This window comes from Nerophis ophidion, linkage group LG09, assembly GCF_033978795.1.
Source record: "Nerophis ophidion isolate RoL-2023_Sa linkage group LG09, RoL_Noph_v1.0, whole genome shotgun sequence".
Classification (NCBI taxonomy): domain Eukaryota; kingdom Metazoa; phylum Chordata; class Actinopteri; order Syngnathiformes; family Syngnathidae; genus Nerophis; species Nerophis ophidion.
The window spans coordinates 24,637,507-24,653,357 of NC_084619.1; the positions used below are offsets into that span (position 1 = coordinate 24,637,507).

Here is a 15,851-nt window from a genome sequence, read left to right on the forward strand (position 1 = left end):
TTTCATACAAATACAGTTTAGGCGAGTAGTTTTTTTTTCTAGTTCCGCCAATCGTTTCTTATCATTGTTTTGCAGTGTGAATTATTCTTCCTGAGGTGTGATATTACAAAAAATTAAGGAAGACGCCTTAATCTCGCTCTCACATAACAAGCACTCTACACTCATATTAGAAATTGTTTATTTATAATCTGAAGCACCAACTTTGAAATAATTCCTCACTGCGGACATACAAGCAACAAGCGTATTGCTTTGTGAAGCATGGCACAATTTAAAACAGTATGCCGGTATAATTATCGTAACAATAAACGGATATTAAAGTGATCTAATATGGGTCAGTGTACAGCATGTTTTGGTCATTTGCTTTCCGTTTCAAGTATGGGAATTGAAAAACAAAAAAATGGTTGCTTATTTGAATTTCATTTTGAAATACAATTAAAAAAGATACAAATTTGAAACATAGAGTGTTTTTAAATAATGTCATTTTTGTCAGAATATTTTTTATTTTATTTTTTTCTTCAGAACTCTATTTTGACAACAATATAATACAAACATAATACTAAAATACAAATAAAGATTGTTCACGAGTGAGGGAAGAGTGGATCGTGAGATCGACAGGCGGATCGGTGCGGCGTCTTCAGTAATGCGGACGTTGTACCGATCCGTTGTGGTGAAGAAGGAGCTGAGCCGGAAGGCAAAGCTCTCAATTTACCGGTCGATCTACGTTCCCATCCTCACCTATGGTCATGAGCTTTGGGTCATGACCGAAAGGATAAGATCACGGGTACAAGCGGCCGAAATGAGTTTCCTCCGCTGTGTGGCGGGGCTCTCCCTTAGAGATAGGGTGAGAAGTTCTGCCATCCGGGAGGGACTCAAAGTAAAGCCGCTGCTCCTTCACATCGAGAGGAGCCAGATGAGGTGGTTCGGGCATCTGGTCAGGATGCCACCCGAACGCCTCCCTAGGGAGGTGTTTAGGGCACGTCCAACCGGTAAGAGGCCACGGGGAAGACCCAGGACACGTTGGGAAGACTATGTCTCCCGGCTGGCCTGGGAACGCCTCGGGATTCCCCGGGAAGAGCTAGATGAAGTGGCTGGGGAGAGGGAAGTCTGGGTTTCCCTACTTAGGCTGTTGCCCCCGCGACCCGACCTCGGATAAGCGGAAGATGATGGATGGATGGAAATAAAGATTAAAAAAAACAAATTCTTCAAAATGTAGAAATACAAAATACCAGTGTCGAAATATAAAAAATATTATTTTTAGTTATTGCTTTTTGACATGAATAAAGAAGAATGCTTTGTTTTTACCATTTAATTTTTTGCTGTTCAAAATAAAACTAAGATAAACTAATCATTTTTTGTTTTTCAATTCCCATTCATGAAATGGAAATTCAATGACCAAAACATACACAGACCATTATGAATATATTGTATTAATACCCAATATTTGGCCCTAACGGTTAGCGATGAGCATTTAACTACATTTTCTTAAACGACTGTGGAGGAAAATAATCAAAATACTCAATTATTATTTTTATTTTTACAGAACAGTATTATTTTTAAATGGGGCGGGAGCTCTCCACAGCTTTCAGATGAAATTCCCACAGCTTACACTATGACATGTTGTTCTTCTTCATACCAGAAACTAGTTGATACTGATTCATTAGTGCCTCTTCTGGTTTAAGTTAAGAAGTGCACTTCATTTTGCCTCAACTGTTTTATCAACAATCAATGAATAATAACATAATCTAATAACATAACATAAAGTCTGATGATTATAAAAATTATTTGGATGAGTTTTAAAATGTTTGTAGGTGAGTATGTTTTACCTCTGCCTTGGCCCATATCTTCCAGTCCAACAGGACGTCTGAGAGCAGCCTGATGTCCTGTACCACAGCTATAGATTCTGTGTCCAATCGAAACTGGCCGTCATCCTCCAGGATTAAAATAGGCCCACTGCAACATCCATCCAACAGAGTCTAGACGAGCACAAAGTGATGTCACGGTGCGCTCAAAATGAAACGGAAAATAAATGTTTACGTGAAAGAAACCTCACTTTTTATAACATAACTAATCAGTGCATTTAGTACAAATCTAAAGCAAGTCATTTCAATTGCATGCGCATTAGACGCTTGGTAACACAATAAGGCGGAGAGACACGAGGTCAAGCCGGATTAGACTCTGGGTGGGTGGGACTGTTTGACCAAAAAGATCAAGAGAATTAAAGACAACAAGGGACCAATACTCACTTTCAGCATATGATATCCAACCACACATTTGGACTTGATTAGCACTTGGTGTATCATAGAGTAGCCATGGTAACAGTCCATTTCATGGATGCGATGCTGGTTGAACTTAGACAGAGACAGGAGTATCTGCAAGGCCAACGCCTGGGTCATCTCACATTCACTCAGCTCCACTGTCTGCAGGCGACAGAGTCAAATGTATTAGGTTTCATTACGAACAATTTATTTATCCAGCGAGTACGAGTACACAATCAGGAACATTGGTTTTAGACTTGGCTAGAAGTGGATTTAAAAAAATATAATAAAACAACTACCGTGGTGCCTCAGTTTTCATTAGGTAAGCTGTTCCAAAAAGTTATTCCAAACACTGAATTACACAAAAAACTTTTTTTCCCTTGAGAAATAATGTAATTTCAAGTACCCGTAATAAACTGCAGTCACCCAAAAATATAAACCCAAAACATATTTTATATATGTCCTCTGTGTTTTTTATACACTTTTATTTTTATTTTACTGTTTTAATTGATTTTACCCTTTAAAATAGTTTTTAATCATATTTGTTTTTATATTGTTTTTATTGGTTTTATTTTTATTAATTTTTTGTTTTATTCAGTCATTGGTGGAGCATAATATTGTTTTTAACATGGCTGTGCAGCACTTTGGAAACGTTATTGTTGTTTAAATGTGCTATATAAATAAAGTGGATTGGATTGGATTGGATAGTAAAATAATAGTTTTAAATGCTTAAAAACTATGTGAAATACTTATAAATGAATGAAATGGATACATGAATGGTCAACATTACTTTTAAATTTTTGAAATTAATAAAGTTTCTCACCTTTATCGAAGTGCTGGCACAACTTTCTTTTGTCATGCTCAGCATGACATGTTTACTTTTTGTGTGTCTATCTATTCGTTCTAGCTTGTTCTCTTATTTTGTAACATCTGTATCCTGTTTTACTTTACCATTCTGAGTGTAACCTGTATGTTAGATGCATTCTATAGCCCATTTTTTGGTTTTGATATTTGTACTTTGAATGAGCATTTGTTGTGTGAACTTCATTTAAGACAGTTTTTTTTCTTCAGTCTCTGCATTCTGGGATTTCAGCCCGAACACATCATGTCATATTTGGCTCCATGGTGTAAAAAGGTGAACAGACAGAATCACAAATGTGCTGGATAGTTTATTGCGCGCAATGCACTATATTAATGCTGAAAACACTTATTTAAATGTGCATTTGACCATTGGATGTATTTTATGTACACTATTTGATTCATTTGAATTTTGATAATTTTATGATGATTTTTTTTTAAATCTGAATATCAATACCTCGGCAATATCAAAACCAATATTACCTCCCTATGGTGGTCTTACTGAAAATTTTCTTCTTGGGTTGGGGCAATCGGAACATCTTGACTGCATGACTTCCATGCAGAATCATGTATAAAGAGAGTTTGGCCATCTCGGTTTTAGGTGATCCTCTCAATGATTGGTCAAAAGGCACTCACATGACTACAGGGTGCCATGACTGCTACTGACCTTGAACTAACGCTATGTGTTTGCGGGTCTTCTTTGTTAGTTTTTTGGCGTGTATAAATGTACTATTCCAAGCATGGGTCTGCTCCACCAGCAAGAATTGTGGAAAACTTTTACATTGCTTTCCCCACAAACTGGAAAGAAAACAAGTATGGGATGTGAAGGTTCGTTATGAGCACTGGAAAGCGTGCCAGGTAAACATACGATGCAAAGTCTGCATTTTGTTCAGGAGGGAACACACAGAAGCTCAGACAAATAACAGAAGAAATGAACAAATTAAAGAGACTTTCACAAAAAAAAAGACTATCTTTGAACCTCAGTAAAATTTAAATAATGTTATGTTGTAGCAGTAGAAGAGAAAGTCAAACACAAATACAAATAAAGGACATTGAAAGAGTAAAATAAACCAAATTTTGGGTGTAATAACATGCGAAAATGAACTAGAAATCTCATTGAAAAATATACAACATAAGGTAATGCATAAAGCAAAACATTTTTGGGACCAAAAATCACTCCATATTCTCAACTGCTTACCAAAAAGTACACTTGTTTACTTAGTATGTTATGAAAAATAAAGCTCAGTTAGAATAATACTTAATGAGGGATACAAACAGTAATTACAAATAAATTGGAGGCAGCCACCTCAGTTGACATACTTCACACAAAAGTCACAATTTCTTTGTGATTGTTGGCTCAAAGCTAAAGAAGATTTTGGCAAAATGAGGGTAATAAGTCATTTTTTTGGTCATTCCGTGTATTTTTTTTATGTTGATAGCGCCATTGGGCGCGTGTTAAGAGTACCTGCTGGTCACAACATACTGCAGGAATATAGCAGCAGAGTGCGTCAAATATGGTCAACAAAAAACAAAGCAAGATCGCCCTATTGTGGTTAAAACTTAAAACATTCATAACATCTTTCCACATGCTTCAAATTTTCTGAGATTTTTGATGGTGGGTCAGAGAATTGGGAAAGACATGACTGCATGTGTCATGTGTGCCTGTGAGGAGCAAGGGTCTTTAAACTCTTGCAGCTTTAAAATGAATTGTTTTTGTTTTTTCTTTTGAAATCTGCACTACCGGTCATTCTGAGGACAGAAAGAAGGAAATTAATGTACAGGGAAACCTGTTTCTTACTGTGCAATGACAATAAACCTAATTGAATTGAATGTTTGGCCGTACAGTGACTGGGACAGCATATGAAAACTGAGTTAAAATATTTTTTGTCTTAAACCGAATCATGCAAAAAGTGGGTATGCACAAATACTGAGCTAATGCTGTTTTTGCAATACTTTGATTGATTGATGGATTGATTGAAACTTTTTTTAGAAGATTGCACAGTTCAGTACATATTCCGTACAATTGACCACTAAATGGTAACACTACAATAAGTTTTTCAACTTGTTTAGTCGGGGTCCAATTAAATCAATTAATGGTAAAGATGTAGGTAACCACTCTGAACATATTCCTTCCATCAAAGCAGAATTCAAATTTTACTTCTACCTGTGCAAAGAGGAAGACAAAATTCCCCGTCCCTCCTATCTTGTGCAGGACGCTCTGCAGGCCGTGGGTTTCGGTGGGCAGGAGAGCCTTGAGAGCGTTGGGCTCCAAGGAAACACTCTGCACCTCTTTAGAGCTGAAGGGTCGCTGGGTCACCACAGTCTTGGCTTGTCCCTTCAGTCTAATCACTGGCTCATAGATAGTATAGACCCTGGGACTGTTGGGAGCATACACAACTGCCAAGCTCTCCTGTAATGAAACACAACAATGGGTTAAAGACATACTTTTAGCAGAGTTTTTTTAGAAGAAAAATTGTCTATATTAATATTAATTTAATTGATTACTGCACGAAAAATACTTTTCATTCAGGCTTAATTTGAAGAGTTATTCCATTGAAGGAAAAATGCAGCGCATCAGTAACACATTCTTCTTACACCATAATATGAAATCATAAATGAAACATGCTGTATGTTATTGTTCACAGTGACGTTTGTAAACACAAAACTTACAACCAAAGCTGTTGTGTCCACATCCTTGCTCTTCATCAACAGCTCCCGCACACGCTCACACCTAAGCCCTTCCTGAGTGACAAACTTGGAGAATGACCCCGTGGGTTTGCCGTAATTGCAGGGCATGATGGAGGCTAGGTCGGGCCCGCTGGTGTAGAGGAAGAGGGCCTCATCAGAACCTACTCTGGCACCTGTGAAAGGCATGACATAAGGTTTATTCCAAAATGTCAAGACACAATTCAAAACTGAATCTGAATGATCATCAGTTCGTGCTTATGAAGACTGAACCACAGCAAAACTCCATTTAAAAATCATTAGTTGCAGCCACCAATTGGGTAATACTTCAGGGCATTCACAAGCAATAAGAAGCGACTCGATTTTCATGCAGAAAGTTGGCCACTACATTAGACATGCTCTTAGAAAAAGAAACCATTCAGGAGGAAACAGTTTTAATCATGCACGGCTAAACAGCCGTCCCTCGCCACATTGAGCTTCAAATATTGCAGCTTCACCACAGTGCTGAATTTTTGGGAAATTAAAAAAATAAATAGAAATACATTTAAAAAATGCACATTCCAATTTTTATGGTTCTAAATCTAGCATTTTCAAGGATAAAATTGCTAAATACACTCAAAACCTGAATATTAGAGTAGTATTGGCCACTGATGGCTCAGCCTCAAGCAGCGTTAGCATATTGAACTAAAAGGCTGTAAAGGTGACTAAAGGTTTTTTTTTATACATCTAGAGAACTGTCATACTGCTAAAAAAATGTTTTCAGAAGGTAGTAAAGAGGTTTTCCATGCTTTAGCTATGAAAACATTAATTTTACAATGAATGATTCCTACTTTGCTGAAATTCATTCATCGTGGTCATGTCTGGAACCAATTAACAGTGATGAACGATGTCTGACTGCATATATTTATAGCATCTAAAAGCAGTAATGATACTGAGTAACATGATAAGTGAGTAAATGGCTTAAAAGCGCAAAAGGTTATGTTAGTATGAGGAGGCCTACCGTTGAACAAGAGCACTGTTCCCATGCTCCAGTGTTCACGTTGTTTAGACACCTCCTCAGAGGATGTGATACAGTGGCCCAGCATACAGAAAGTCTTGTTGCTGTCTGAGGACAAACTGGACTTGCGGGGCAAGGTGTAGTCCAAGAAAACGTCACATTTCCTGAAACAGAGAGGAGTGGTGTAAGATTATCCATCTATCCATCCATCTTCAGGAGCAGCAGCCTAAGCACAGAAGCCCAGACCTCCCACTCCCCAGCCACTTCTCCAATTTTTCCCGAAGGATCCCGAGGAGTTCCCAGGCCAGTTTGCGACATAGTCCCCCTCAACATGTCCCTGGGTCTTCCCCATGGCCTCCTACCTGTCGGACGTGCCCTAAACACCTCCCCAGGGAGGCGTCCGGGGGCATCCTGACCAGGTGTCCGAGCCACCTCTTCTGGCTCCTCTCAATGTAGAGAAGCAGTGGTTTTACTTTAAGCTTCTACCGAATGGCAGAGCTTCTCACCCTATCTCTGAGAGGTTGCCACCTGACGGAGGAAACTCATTTCGGCCGCTTGTCCTTTTGGTTATAAACCAAACGTCATGACCATAGGTGAGGATAGGCACGTAAATCGACCGGTAAATTGATCTCCTTCCGGCTCAGCTCCTTCTTCATTACAAAGGATTGGTGTGCCGTCTGCATTGATGCGAACCCTGTATCGATCCGAACCCTGTATCGATAAGTCCTGAACGTAGATCAACCAGTAAATTGAGTGCTTCGCCTTCTGGCTCAGCTTGTTCTTCACCACGACGGACTGATGCAGGGTCCTCATCACTGCAGACGCCACACCGATCCGCCTGCCAATCTCACGAACCAGTCTCTTCTCACTCCTAAAAAAGACACAGAGGTACTTAAACTCTTTCACTTGGGGCAAGCGCTCCTCCCCTACCTGGAGATGGCACTCCACATGTTTTCAGGCAAGAACTATGGACTCAGACTTCGAGGTGCTGATTCTTATCCCACTTGCTTCACGCACGGCTGCGAACTGATACAGTAAGAGCTGAAATCCTGGCCAGATGAAGCAGACAGGACTACATTATCTCCAAAAAGCAGAGACCTAATCCTGCAGCCACCAAAACGGATCCCCTCAACATCCTAACTACTCCTAGAAGTTTTGTCTAAAAGGTTATGAACATAAACAATGACAAAGGGCAGCCCTTGCGGAGTCCAATCCTCACTGGAAACAGGTCCGACCTACTGCCGGCAATGCAGACCAAGCTGTGGCAGCGGTCATACAGGGAACAGACCGTCACAATCAGGCAGTCCGACACCCCACACACTCTGAGCACTACCCATAGGACTTTTCCGAGGGACACGGTTGAATGCCTTTTCCAAGTCCACGAAGCACATGTAGACTTGTCAGGCAAACCCCCATGCACTTTCTAGGATCCTGTCAAGAGTATAGAGCTGGTCCCCAGTTCCACGATCAGGACGAAAACCACACTGCTCCTCCAGGATCCGAGGTTCAACTATCCGACTTAACCTCCTCTCCAGTACACCTGAATTAACCTTAGACAAGGCTGAGGAGTTTAATTTTAGGATAGTTGAAACATACCCTGTGGTTCCCCTACTTAAAGAGAGGAACTACCACCCCGGTCTGCCAATCCAGAGGTACTGCCCCCGATGTCCACACAATGTTGCAAAGTCTTGTCAACCAAGATGCACAGCATCCAGAGCCTCAAGGAACTCTGGGCGGTTCTCATCCACTCCAGGGTCCCTGCCACCGAGGAGCTTTTTACAACCATGGCAAACTCAGCCCTAGAAATAAGAGAGTCCACTACAGATTCCCCAGGAACTGCTTCCTCATAAGAAGATGTGTAGGTGGGATTAAGGAGGTCTTGGAAGTATTTCCTCCACTAATCCACAAGATCCTGAGTCGAGGTCAGCAGCATACCATCCCCACCATAAATGGTGTTAACAGTGCACTGCTTCCCCCTCCTAAGGCAGTGGCTGGTAGTCCAGAACTGCTTCGAAGTAATCCGCAAGTCATTTTCCATGGTATCCCCAAACTCCTCCCGTACCCGAGTTTTGACCTTTGCGGCCGTCAAAGCCATTCAGAGCTTGGGCTTTTGGTACATATTTGCTGCCTCGGGAGTCCTACGAGCCAAAAGGACCCAATAGGACTCTTTCTTCAACTTGACGGCATCTTCTGAGACTGCCGCCACGGCAGGCATCAACCACCTTGCGACCACAGCTCCGATGAGCCGCCTCAACAATAGAGACACTGAACATGGTGGATTAAGGTTATCATTTTGAAAATCAACACATCCGTCTACATTTCTACTCACATGATGCCACACACCCAGACAACCACTCGCCCATGGATGTTCTTTTTCCCCTCGGGCTGCTGGGTATACGTGAGACCGAGGTGCTGCCATTGGCCGGGCCGAAGAAGTCCCTCACCGGACGCCGCCTGAGCCAACAGCCCTGCTTTTATTTCGTCGTTTGGGTCGATACAAACCCTGGAGAAACAGTATACATACATCAGATTTTAATTTTTATACAGTGCAACCCGGCTTCTCCATGAGTTCTAAAACTAAAGCGTACACCAACACCTTACCTGAATGTGAGTGAGCCAGTAGAGAAGTCTGCCCACACTTGAAGCATCAGTGCTTTAGAGCCCATGGATAGAATATGAATGAGGCTTTCCTCCACTACTCTTCTGCCGGCCTGGGGCGAGCCATGGTGAGAATCAGCTGCTGGTATGTTTCTCTTCTCTGCAAAAAGGTAATATAAAAACTTTTGTTTAAAGATTGGACATCGACACATTATGATAAATCAGGGGTAGGGAACCTATGGCTCTAAAGCCAAATGCAGCTCTTTTGATGACTGCATCTGGCTCTCAGATAAATCTTAGCTGACATTGCTTAACACGATAAGTAATTAACAATTCCGCTGGTAATCACAGTGTTAAAAATAAAGGTCAAATTATAAAACATTCTAATGCATTTTAATCCAACCATCCGTTTTCTATTGCACCTGTCCAAGATGTCGCATTAATGGTAAGAAGTATGATATTTATTATTGGTTAACTTTAGAATAACTGTTATTAAAAAGAATAAGAGACTTATTATACTTATAATTACTAAAAAATGCACGCATTTAGTTGTATTCAGTGTTAAAAATATATTATATGTCTCTCACGAAAATACATTTTTAAATATTTGGCTTTCATGGCTCTCTCAGCAAAAAAGGTTCCCAACCCCTGTAATAAATTATGCATTTCAAACCCTTTTCTGTGTTCCCCTCTTTTTCTTCTTGCTCTACCACCTTCAGCCACATAGAGGCGCTGAAGCCACTAGCCATGTGAGGCCAACAGTTCTGCCCCACCAGAGGCAGGTGCAAAGGTGCAGTGTTCCATGGAGAAGAACGCAGGTGACTCGGTCTGATTTCGCTGTCTCCCTCCCTACGGCCAGGAGACAGTTTACCCTTCCAGAGCAGACTGACACTTTTCCCCCCAGCATTTCCATTCGGTCTGGAACTCGGAGACACTCCTCCTGGGGTCAAGGTCCCAATGATGATTGGAAAGTCCAATTGATGAAGCGGTTCTACGTTCACGTTGGCTTCAACAATTTGTAAGATGCCTTTCAATAAAATCTCCTGGCAGAGAACAAAGGAAATAGTACATGAGCGAGATGGTCTCCTCCATCATTGGCCTGAGACTTTCTGAAAATAATTATGTGTAGACTTCTTATTGTGAAAATCAACAGTGGCAGAAGTCTGATGCATCACAACTAATAAATTGTAGCACAGTTGGTTGCAAAGTTCAGCAACTGGCTTGTTGTTCATCTTGGCCCACTTCCCATTTTCAAAAAAAATTTAGCAAAAATAACAGTAAAAAATAGAAGACTGAGCGAAAAAGCACAATGTAAAGAGAAAAAAAATAAAATGTTGATACTAAGGACAACTACCGCTGTCAAACCATTAATTTTTTTAATCAAATTAATCACACTTTTGAATTTGGATTAATCACGATTAGTCACAGTTTATTACACGCATGCATATTTTCAATCAAATAAAAAAAAAAACAATATATGGAGACAAAAACAATTTTATTGTCAGAATGTTATCCAAGAACATTTTAAAATGTTTTACTTGAATGCATTACATTTTTTGCTCAAAACTTGGTAATATTTTTATCTAAAGTAGAGTTTGGGTGAATTCTAATGTGAAATATTCTAGTAAGCACTAATTTGTCAGTCTCGTCACTCATCTTTACACTGGTGTATGCATTGACCAAATCACTGACCGTATAACAACACAAACCTTCCAGGTAACAAGCCGCCGTTAAGGTAAAGGAGCATGTGCTAAAAATAAATTGTGTGATCAATCTGCCTATATGCATGGTTAATGCAATACTTTTTGTGATTAATCATGAGTTAAGACATGATTTTGACAGTCCCTAATAATAACAACGTTTGGTCTGTGTATACATACGGACAAACCTCGATTTACGAACTTAATTGGTTCTTGAGCAGGGTTCATTAAAAAAAAAAAGGTTTGCATATTGAAGTAAATTTCTCCATTCGGAACAATGTAAATGTGAATAATATTTTCCAACCAATTCACGAGCAATGTGTGCTGCCTTCCAGTGGTCAAAACAAACACTGTAATTAATCTTCGTTCATTTGTAGTAACGCAATATGTTTTTAAATGTTATTTATCACATGCGTTCAATCGTTAACATTGACAACCCAAGTCTTTTTTATCTTATTTTTTGTATCTGCATTGCGACCACATAAATTCCTCATTATCCCGAATAACGTATATCCCATTATATCCTATTAAAGTTTGCTATAAAGGAAAATAAAACAATACAAAAATGTGACAACTGCAGCACTTTGCATTCCTGTCTTAATTTTTTGGAGACCGTCTATAAATGATATCCCTTGCCACCTACTTGTGGTGATCATTTGTTCCACACACGTGGGTGTTAATTGTATGAGGAATGAGGATGCAGGGGAGCAAAATGCGCTGGTGTATTGCTAAGAACCTCAAAGCGAATAGGTTTAAATTATCACCAATCTTGCTTGAAAAAAAAGAAAAAAAAAAGACGAAAAGAAAAACAATCAAGCTGTCATGAGCGCAAGCCATGAAATGAAATATGAGACACAAAGGATAGGATATACTACTTACAGTAGGTGGAGTCTGGTCCAGGAAGAGACGAATCATGAGGGCGAGTTCCTCTGCTGTGATTCGCTGGCTTATCATGGCAACCAGCAGCTCCACTATAACGGTCTGGCAGTCTGAATGTAAACCAAAAGGAGAAACATTGCACACAAGTATTTTATTCACATGAAGTCAAGTAGAGATTTGCATCCGACAACACCTTTACAATCACTTAGCTAAAAGGAAATCACGCTAAAAGAGAAATATGGTTTGGTATGACACATGTGACAAAAACAATTGTGTTGCAAACCTTTAAGGTAAGAGTCCGCTTGGCAAAGGATGTCATGAAAACCAGATAGGATGGTTTTGACCACTCCCTGTAAGGATCAAAGCACTGTGTAAGTCCAATTTGAAACAGAGAGCACAGTCAGGAAGTAAAAGTTACAATTCACACTGTTAAGGAAGTTTTAGCAGAAGATGACCTGGTCATAGAGCAGAGCGGCATTGCGGTGGTTGGTGCGGACCGCACAGAGCAGGCTTTGAAACACATGACTCAGTAACTCCAGGTCTGGGGAACCTGTGGCCAGTAGTTGCAACTCCACTGTGCAGATCTGTGGGAAAAGCAGCAAGCCACGCCCAGGGCAGTCTGCCACTGTCGCAAACTGCCACTGTACAGTCTCCACCTTCAATCCTAAAGGAAACAGCCAGAAAAACGCAACTCTGAATCAGATCCACCGAGAAACTGAGTCCGACATGGAGAAACCATTAAGCTCCAGCTGACTGACACCACACATGACCAACCCCAGCAGGCTGCTAAAACAGCTTCACGATCCGCAGGCATTCCCTGATTCATCAGCAAGCAGCTGTCGTAGTGGCAGCTCATAAACATGAATTCATCTCCGCTCTGGGCTCAGTGCAGCATGGGAGTCTCCTTGTGCTTTCAGCAGAGCAGCCCAGCAGACTCTCACGCGGCTTGTCAGACCTCGTTCTATTAATCAAACTGAGGCTCTAACCTTCAACCGCTCAATTTGTTTCCACACTAAACCACAAAACCAAATCTTGATCTGGTAAATCAACAAAAATTCTTCAACATAAATACACAATACCAACAATTAAGTAGATTTACTGGTAAGGTTTTAGAAAAGATTAAAGGTTTAAACACAGTTAAACAAAATGGGGCGAATGAAGAAAAAGTAATGTTAAAGACTGAATAGCAAATATGGAGAAGATAGGGTTTCAACAATATAATTGAAAAATAATTATGATGCAGAGACCAAAAGAGACGAGAACACAACAACTATTTGTAATGATACAAAAGCTTTATTAAATAAGGGGAACTGCACTTTTTAGGGAATTTTGCCTATCATTCACAAAATCAAACACATATGTTTTTCACTTTTGTAATGTAGTAACAGGCACATTTATAATGTAATATTTACCTATTTTGGTCATTTTAAGCATACGGTGGCGCATCACAACGTTTTCTTTTTCCTTCAACACATATTTTCAGAACGTGCATACCAATGTCCACACAAAAACACATTTACTGGCTGTAATGCACATTTTGTCCAATTTTGTCCAATTTACCACACAGTTCACTTGGTGCTTTGTTTTGTTTTTCTAATTGCCCATGCTCGTTATTAGATGCGCATAGTGATGTGTGCCTTTCACATTTGAACCAATTACGGTGCCAATTCGCAGTATTGAGAACGGTATTCAAAGGTACTAATTATTGGTACTTTTTGAGTGTGCTTATGTGTAAGTATTTTTTTAATAATAAAATCTTTAGTGAAGTGAATTATATTTATATAGCGCTTTTCTCTAGTGACTCAAAGCGCTTTACATAGTGAAACCCAATATCTAAATTACATTTAAACCAGTGTGGGTGGCACTGGGAGCAGGTGGGTAAAGTGTCTTGCCCAAGGACACAACGGCAGTGACTAGGATGGCGGAAGCGGGAATCGAACCTGCAACCCTGAAGTTGCTGGCACGGCCGCTCTACCAACCGAGCTATGCCGCCCCATAGTTTTATTTAATATTAAAACTAAAACTGAGCTGATAATGATAATGGAGCTTTCCAATTGTTATATCTTGTTTTCTTTACACACCTGAGTTAAATTTATAAGTGTTGTTAGGTATATTTTGCACACAGTTAAAATTCTGAGAAATTAGATAGTAGTTGTGTATAGACTATGATGTGTTGCCTACTCAGGAAGTCGTTTTTTACCGTATGTGCCAGTCTTTTCTTTTGTTAAGTCCTACAAAGTGCTTGAACTGTAAGTATGAAATATTTGGAGGTGTTGAAATCACAATGAAAAATATAATGCTAATCAGTAGCATGTCAATAGCACAGCATAGCATAGAGCTGCTAGTGCATTTCGAAAAGTGGCACCTTACTGTACATTTAAGCGGTTTTGGTCAGGCATACTTGTGTTGCTGGCATGGAAAATTGTAACATTAGCTTGACTGCTTGAGTGGTTGTTTCCCAAGTGCGACAAAGGTATGGAAATAAAGCACCGTCTAATTTTATGTAAATCGGTGCCTAGTAATACTGACAGAATTTGGTCTGTATCTATAAACGTATTGAATTTGGTACCCATCCCTAGACGGACACACTCATACTGTATATGCTGCTGCATTAAATAAAACAACACGTGAATAAATAGCTGTGGTGAAATAAGGAACAAAAAAAATATTATTGCACATTTCTTTTGACACAAAACAAAAAGCTAAATTTTAGAAGTGACGCAGTGCTGAAGCTGGAGTGTTTGAAATGCTCCACTCTAAAAGCTCAGTTTTTAGGGAGGAAAAACCTACATTTGCGTGTGGATAAGAGGTTAAACGCAATTATATTTTTTGAATACCAGAATTGGCGTGGACAGGGCCTTAGCCTGATCTTGATATCAGATATTTAATGTTGCTTAAATGTTTGCGGAGCACTTCTGGACATGGTACAATCTCAAGACAATGTTCATTTAGACAACTGGACAGCATGTTGGATTCAAGTTTGTTGTTTTCCAAGACGTTTAAGTTTGATGTAGACCTAAAATCACAAGATCCAGCTCATGCGGCACAACAACTGTAGTAGCCTGCAGTTGTAAAACACAAAACAATGGCTGTATTCTGAGGGGAATGAACGAGTGAATGGACTTAATCAGGCTGTGTCTGTAACCTGAAAGACCAAAGCAGACCTAACATAAAGGCTTTCTCGTGGTTGAAAATATGCTTCTGCAAAGTCATGCACGTTTTGAAAAATTTCTAGTGCCAGATGTTATCACAGCATAACAAATGAGGATGTGGTATTATTCTGAAAATTATATTCACAAACATCCTTAAACTTCTTCAGCATTGCAATGCTACTTAACAAACCCATACAGTTAATGCACATAAATACTGTGTCCTTATAAGCAGTTAGTTAAACATGTTTACTGGGAGAGGCAGACGTTGGTGATTTCCCAAGGTTAAAAATAAAGAGCTATAACCGTTAAAAATAAGTACCTTTGCAATCCATCAAGACTAATCTGTTGACATTTCTTACAAGCAACAACAAGTTGTGACGCAGTTAAGCGATTACTTTGATTTATATAAGCATAACATGACTCCTGTGACAGTGTAGTGCAAGTTTTTAAATAAAACAGAGATTGCAGTAAAGTATGAGCAGTGTTGTTGTTATTCCTAAGGATGTAAGCATGAGTGAGGTGCAGTTAAGTGTGGTCCTACCATCTTCCTGGTTGGCCATGTCCTCAGGGTTGCTTTCGCTATCCGCGTCGTAGCCCTCCTCCTCCTCCTCCCCTAGGGGCTTGACGCCACAGCTCTGAACGCCGTCCACCTCTTCAGATAGATCGCCTGCTGGGGCCGCCTCCTCTGCCAACACTTGGAGTTTCTGGTAGAAAGACAGCGAGAAAA

The 15,851-nt window shown here is 40.0% G+C and overlaps 1 protein-coding gene across 9 annotated transcripts in view; it reads right to left on the reverse strand.

Annotated features, from left to right (window-relative positions):
• Positions 1 to 15,851, reverse strand: part of lyst (lysosomal trafficking regulator) — a 110,528-nt gene that overhangs the window by 45,603 nt on the left and 49,074 nt on the right. For all 9 annotated transcript variants that reach the window (XM_061910644.1, XM_061910640.1, XM_061910638.1 and 6 more), the window contains 12 exons: positions 15,666 to 15,828; positions 12,428 to 12,636; positions 12,256 to 12,322; positions 11,973 to 12,082; positions 10,067 to 10,436; positions 9,397 to 9,553; positions 9,125 to 9,298; positions 6,799 to 6,959; positions 5,784 to 5,974; positions 5,278 to 5,523; positions 2,244 to 2,417; positions 1,824 to 1,973 (listed from right to left, as the gene is read on the reverse strand). In XM_061910644.1, coding sequence (XP_061766628.1) covers positions 1,824 to 1,973; positions 2,244 to 2,417; positions 5,278 to 5,523; positions 5,784 to 5,974; positions 6,799 to 6,959; positions 9,125 to 9,298; positions 9,397 to 9,553; positions 10,067 to 10,436; positions 11,973 to 12,082; positions 12,256 to 12,322; positions 12,428 to 12,636; positions 15,666 to 15,828 — 2,172 coding nt within the window. The remainder of the gene's footprint in view (positions 1 to 1,823; positions 1,974 to 2,243; positions 2,418 to 5,277; positions 5,524 to 5,783; positions 5,975 to 6,798; positions 6,960 to 9,124; positions 9,299 to 9,396; positions 9,554 to 10,066; positions 10,437 to 11,972; positions 12,083 to 12,255; positions 12,323 to 12,427; positions 12,637 to 15,665; positions 15,829 to 15,851) is intronic.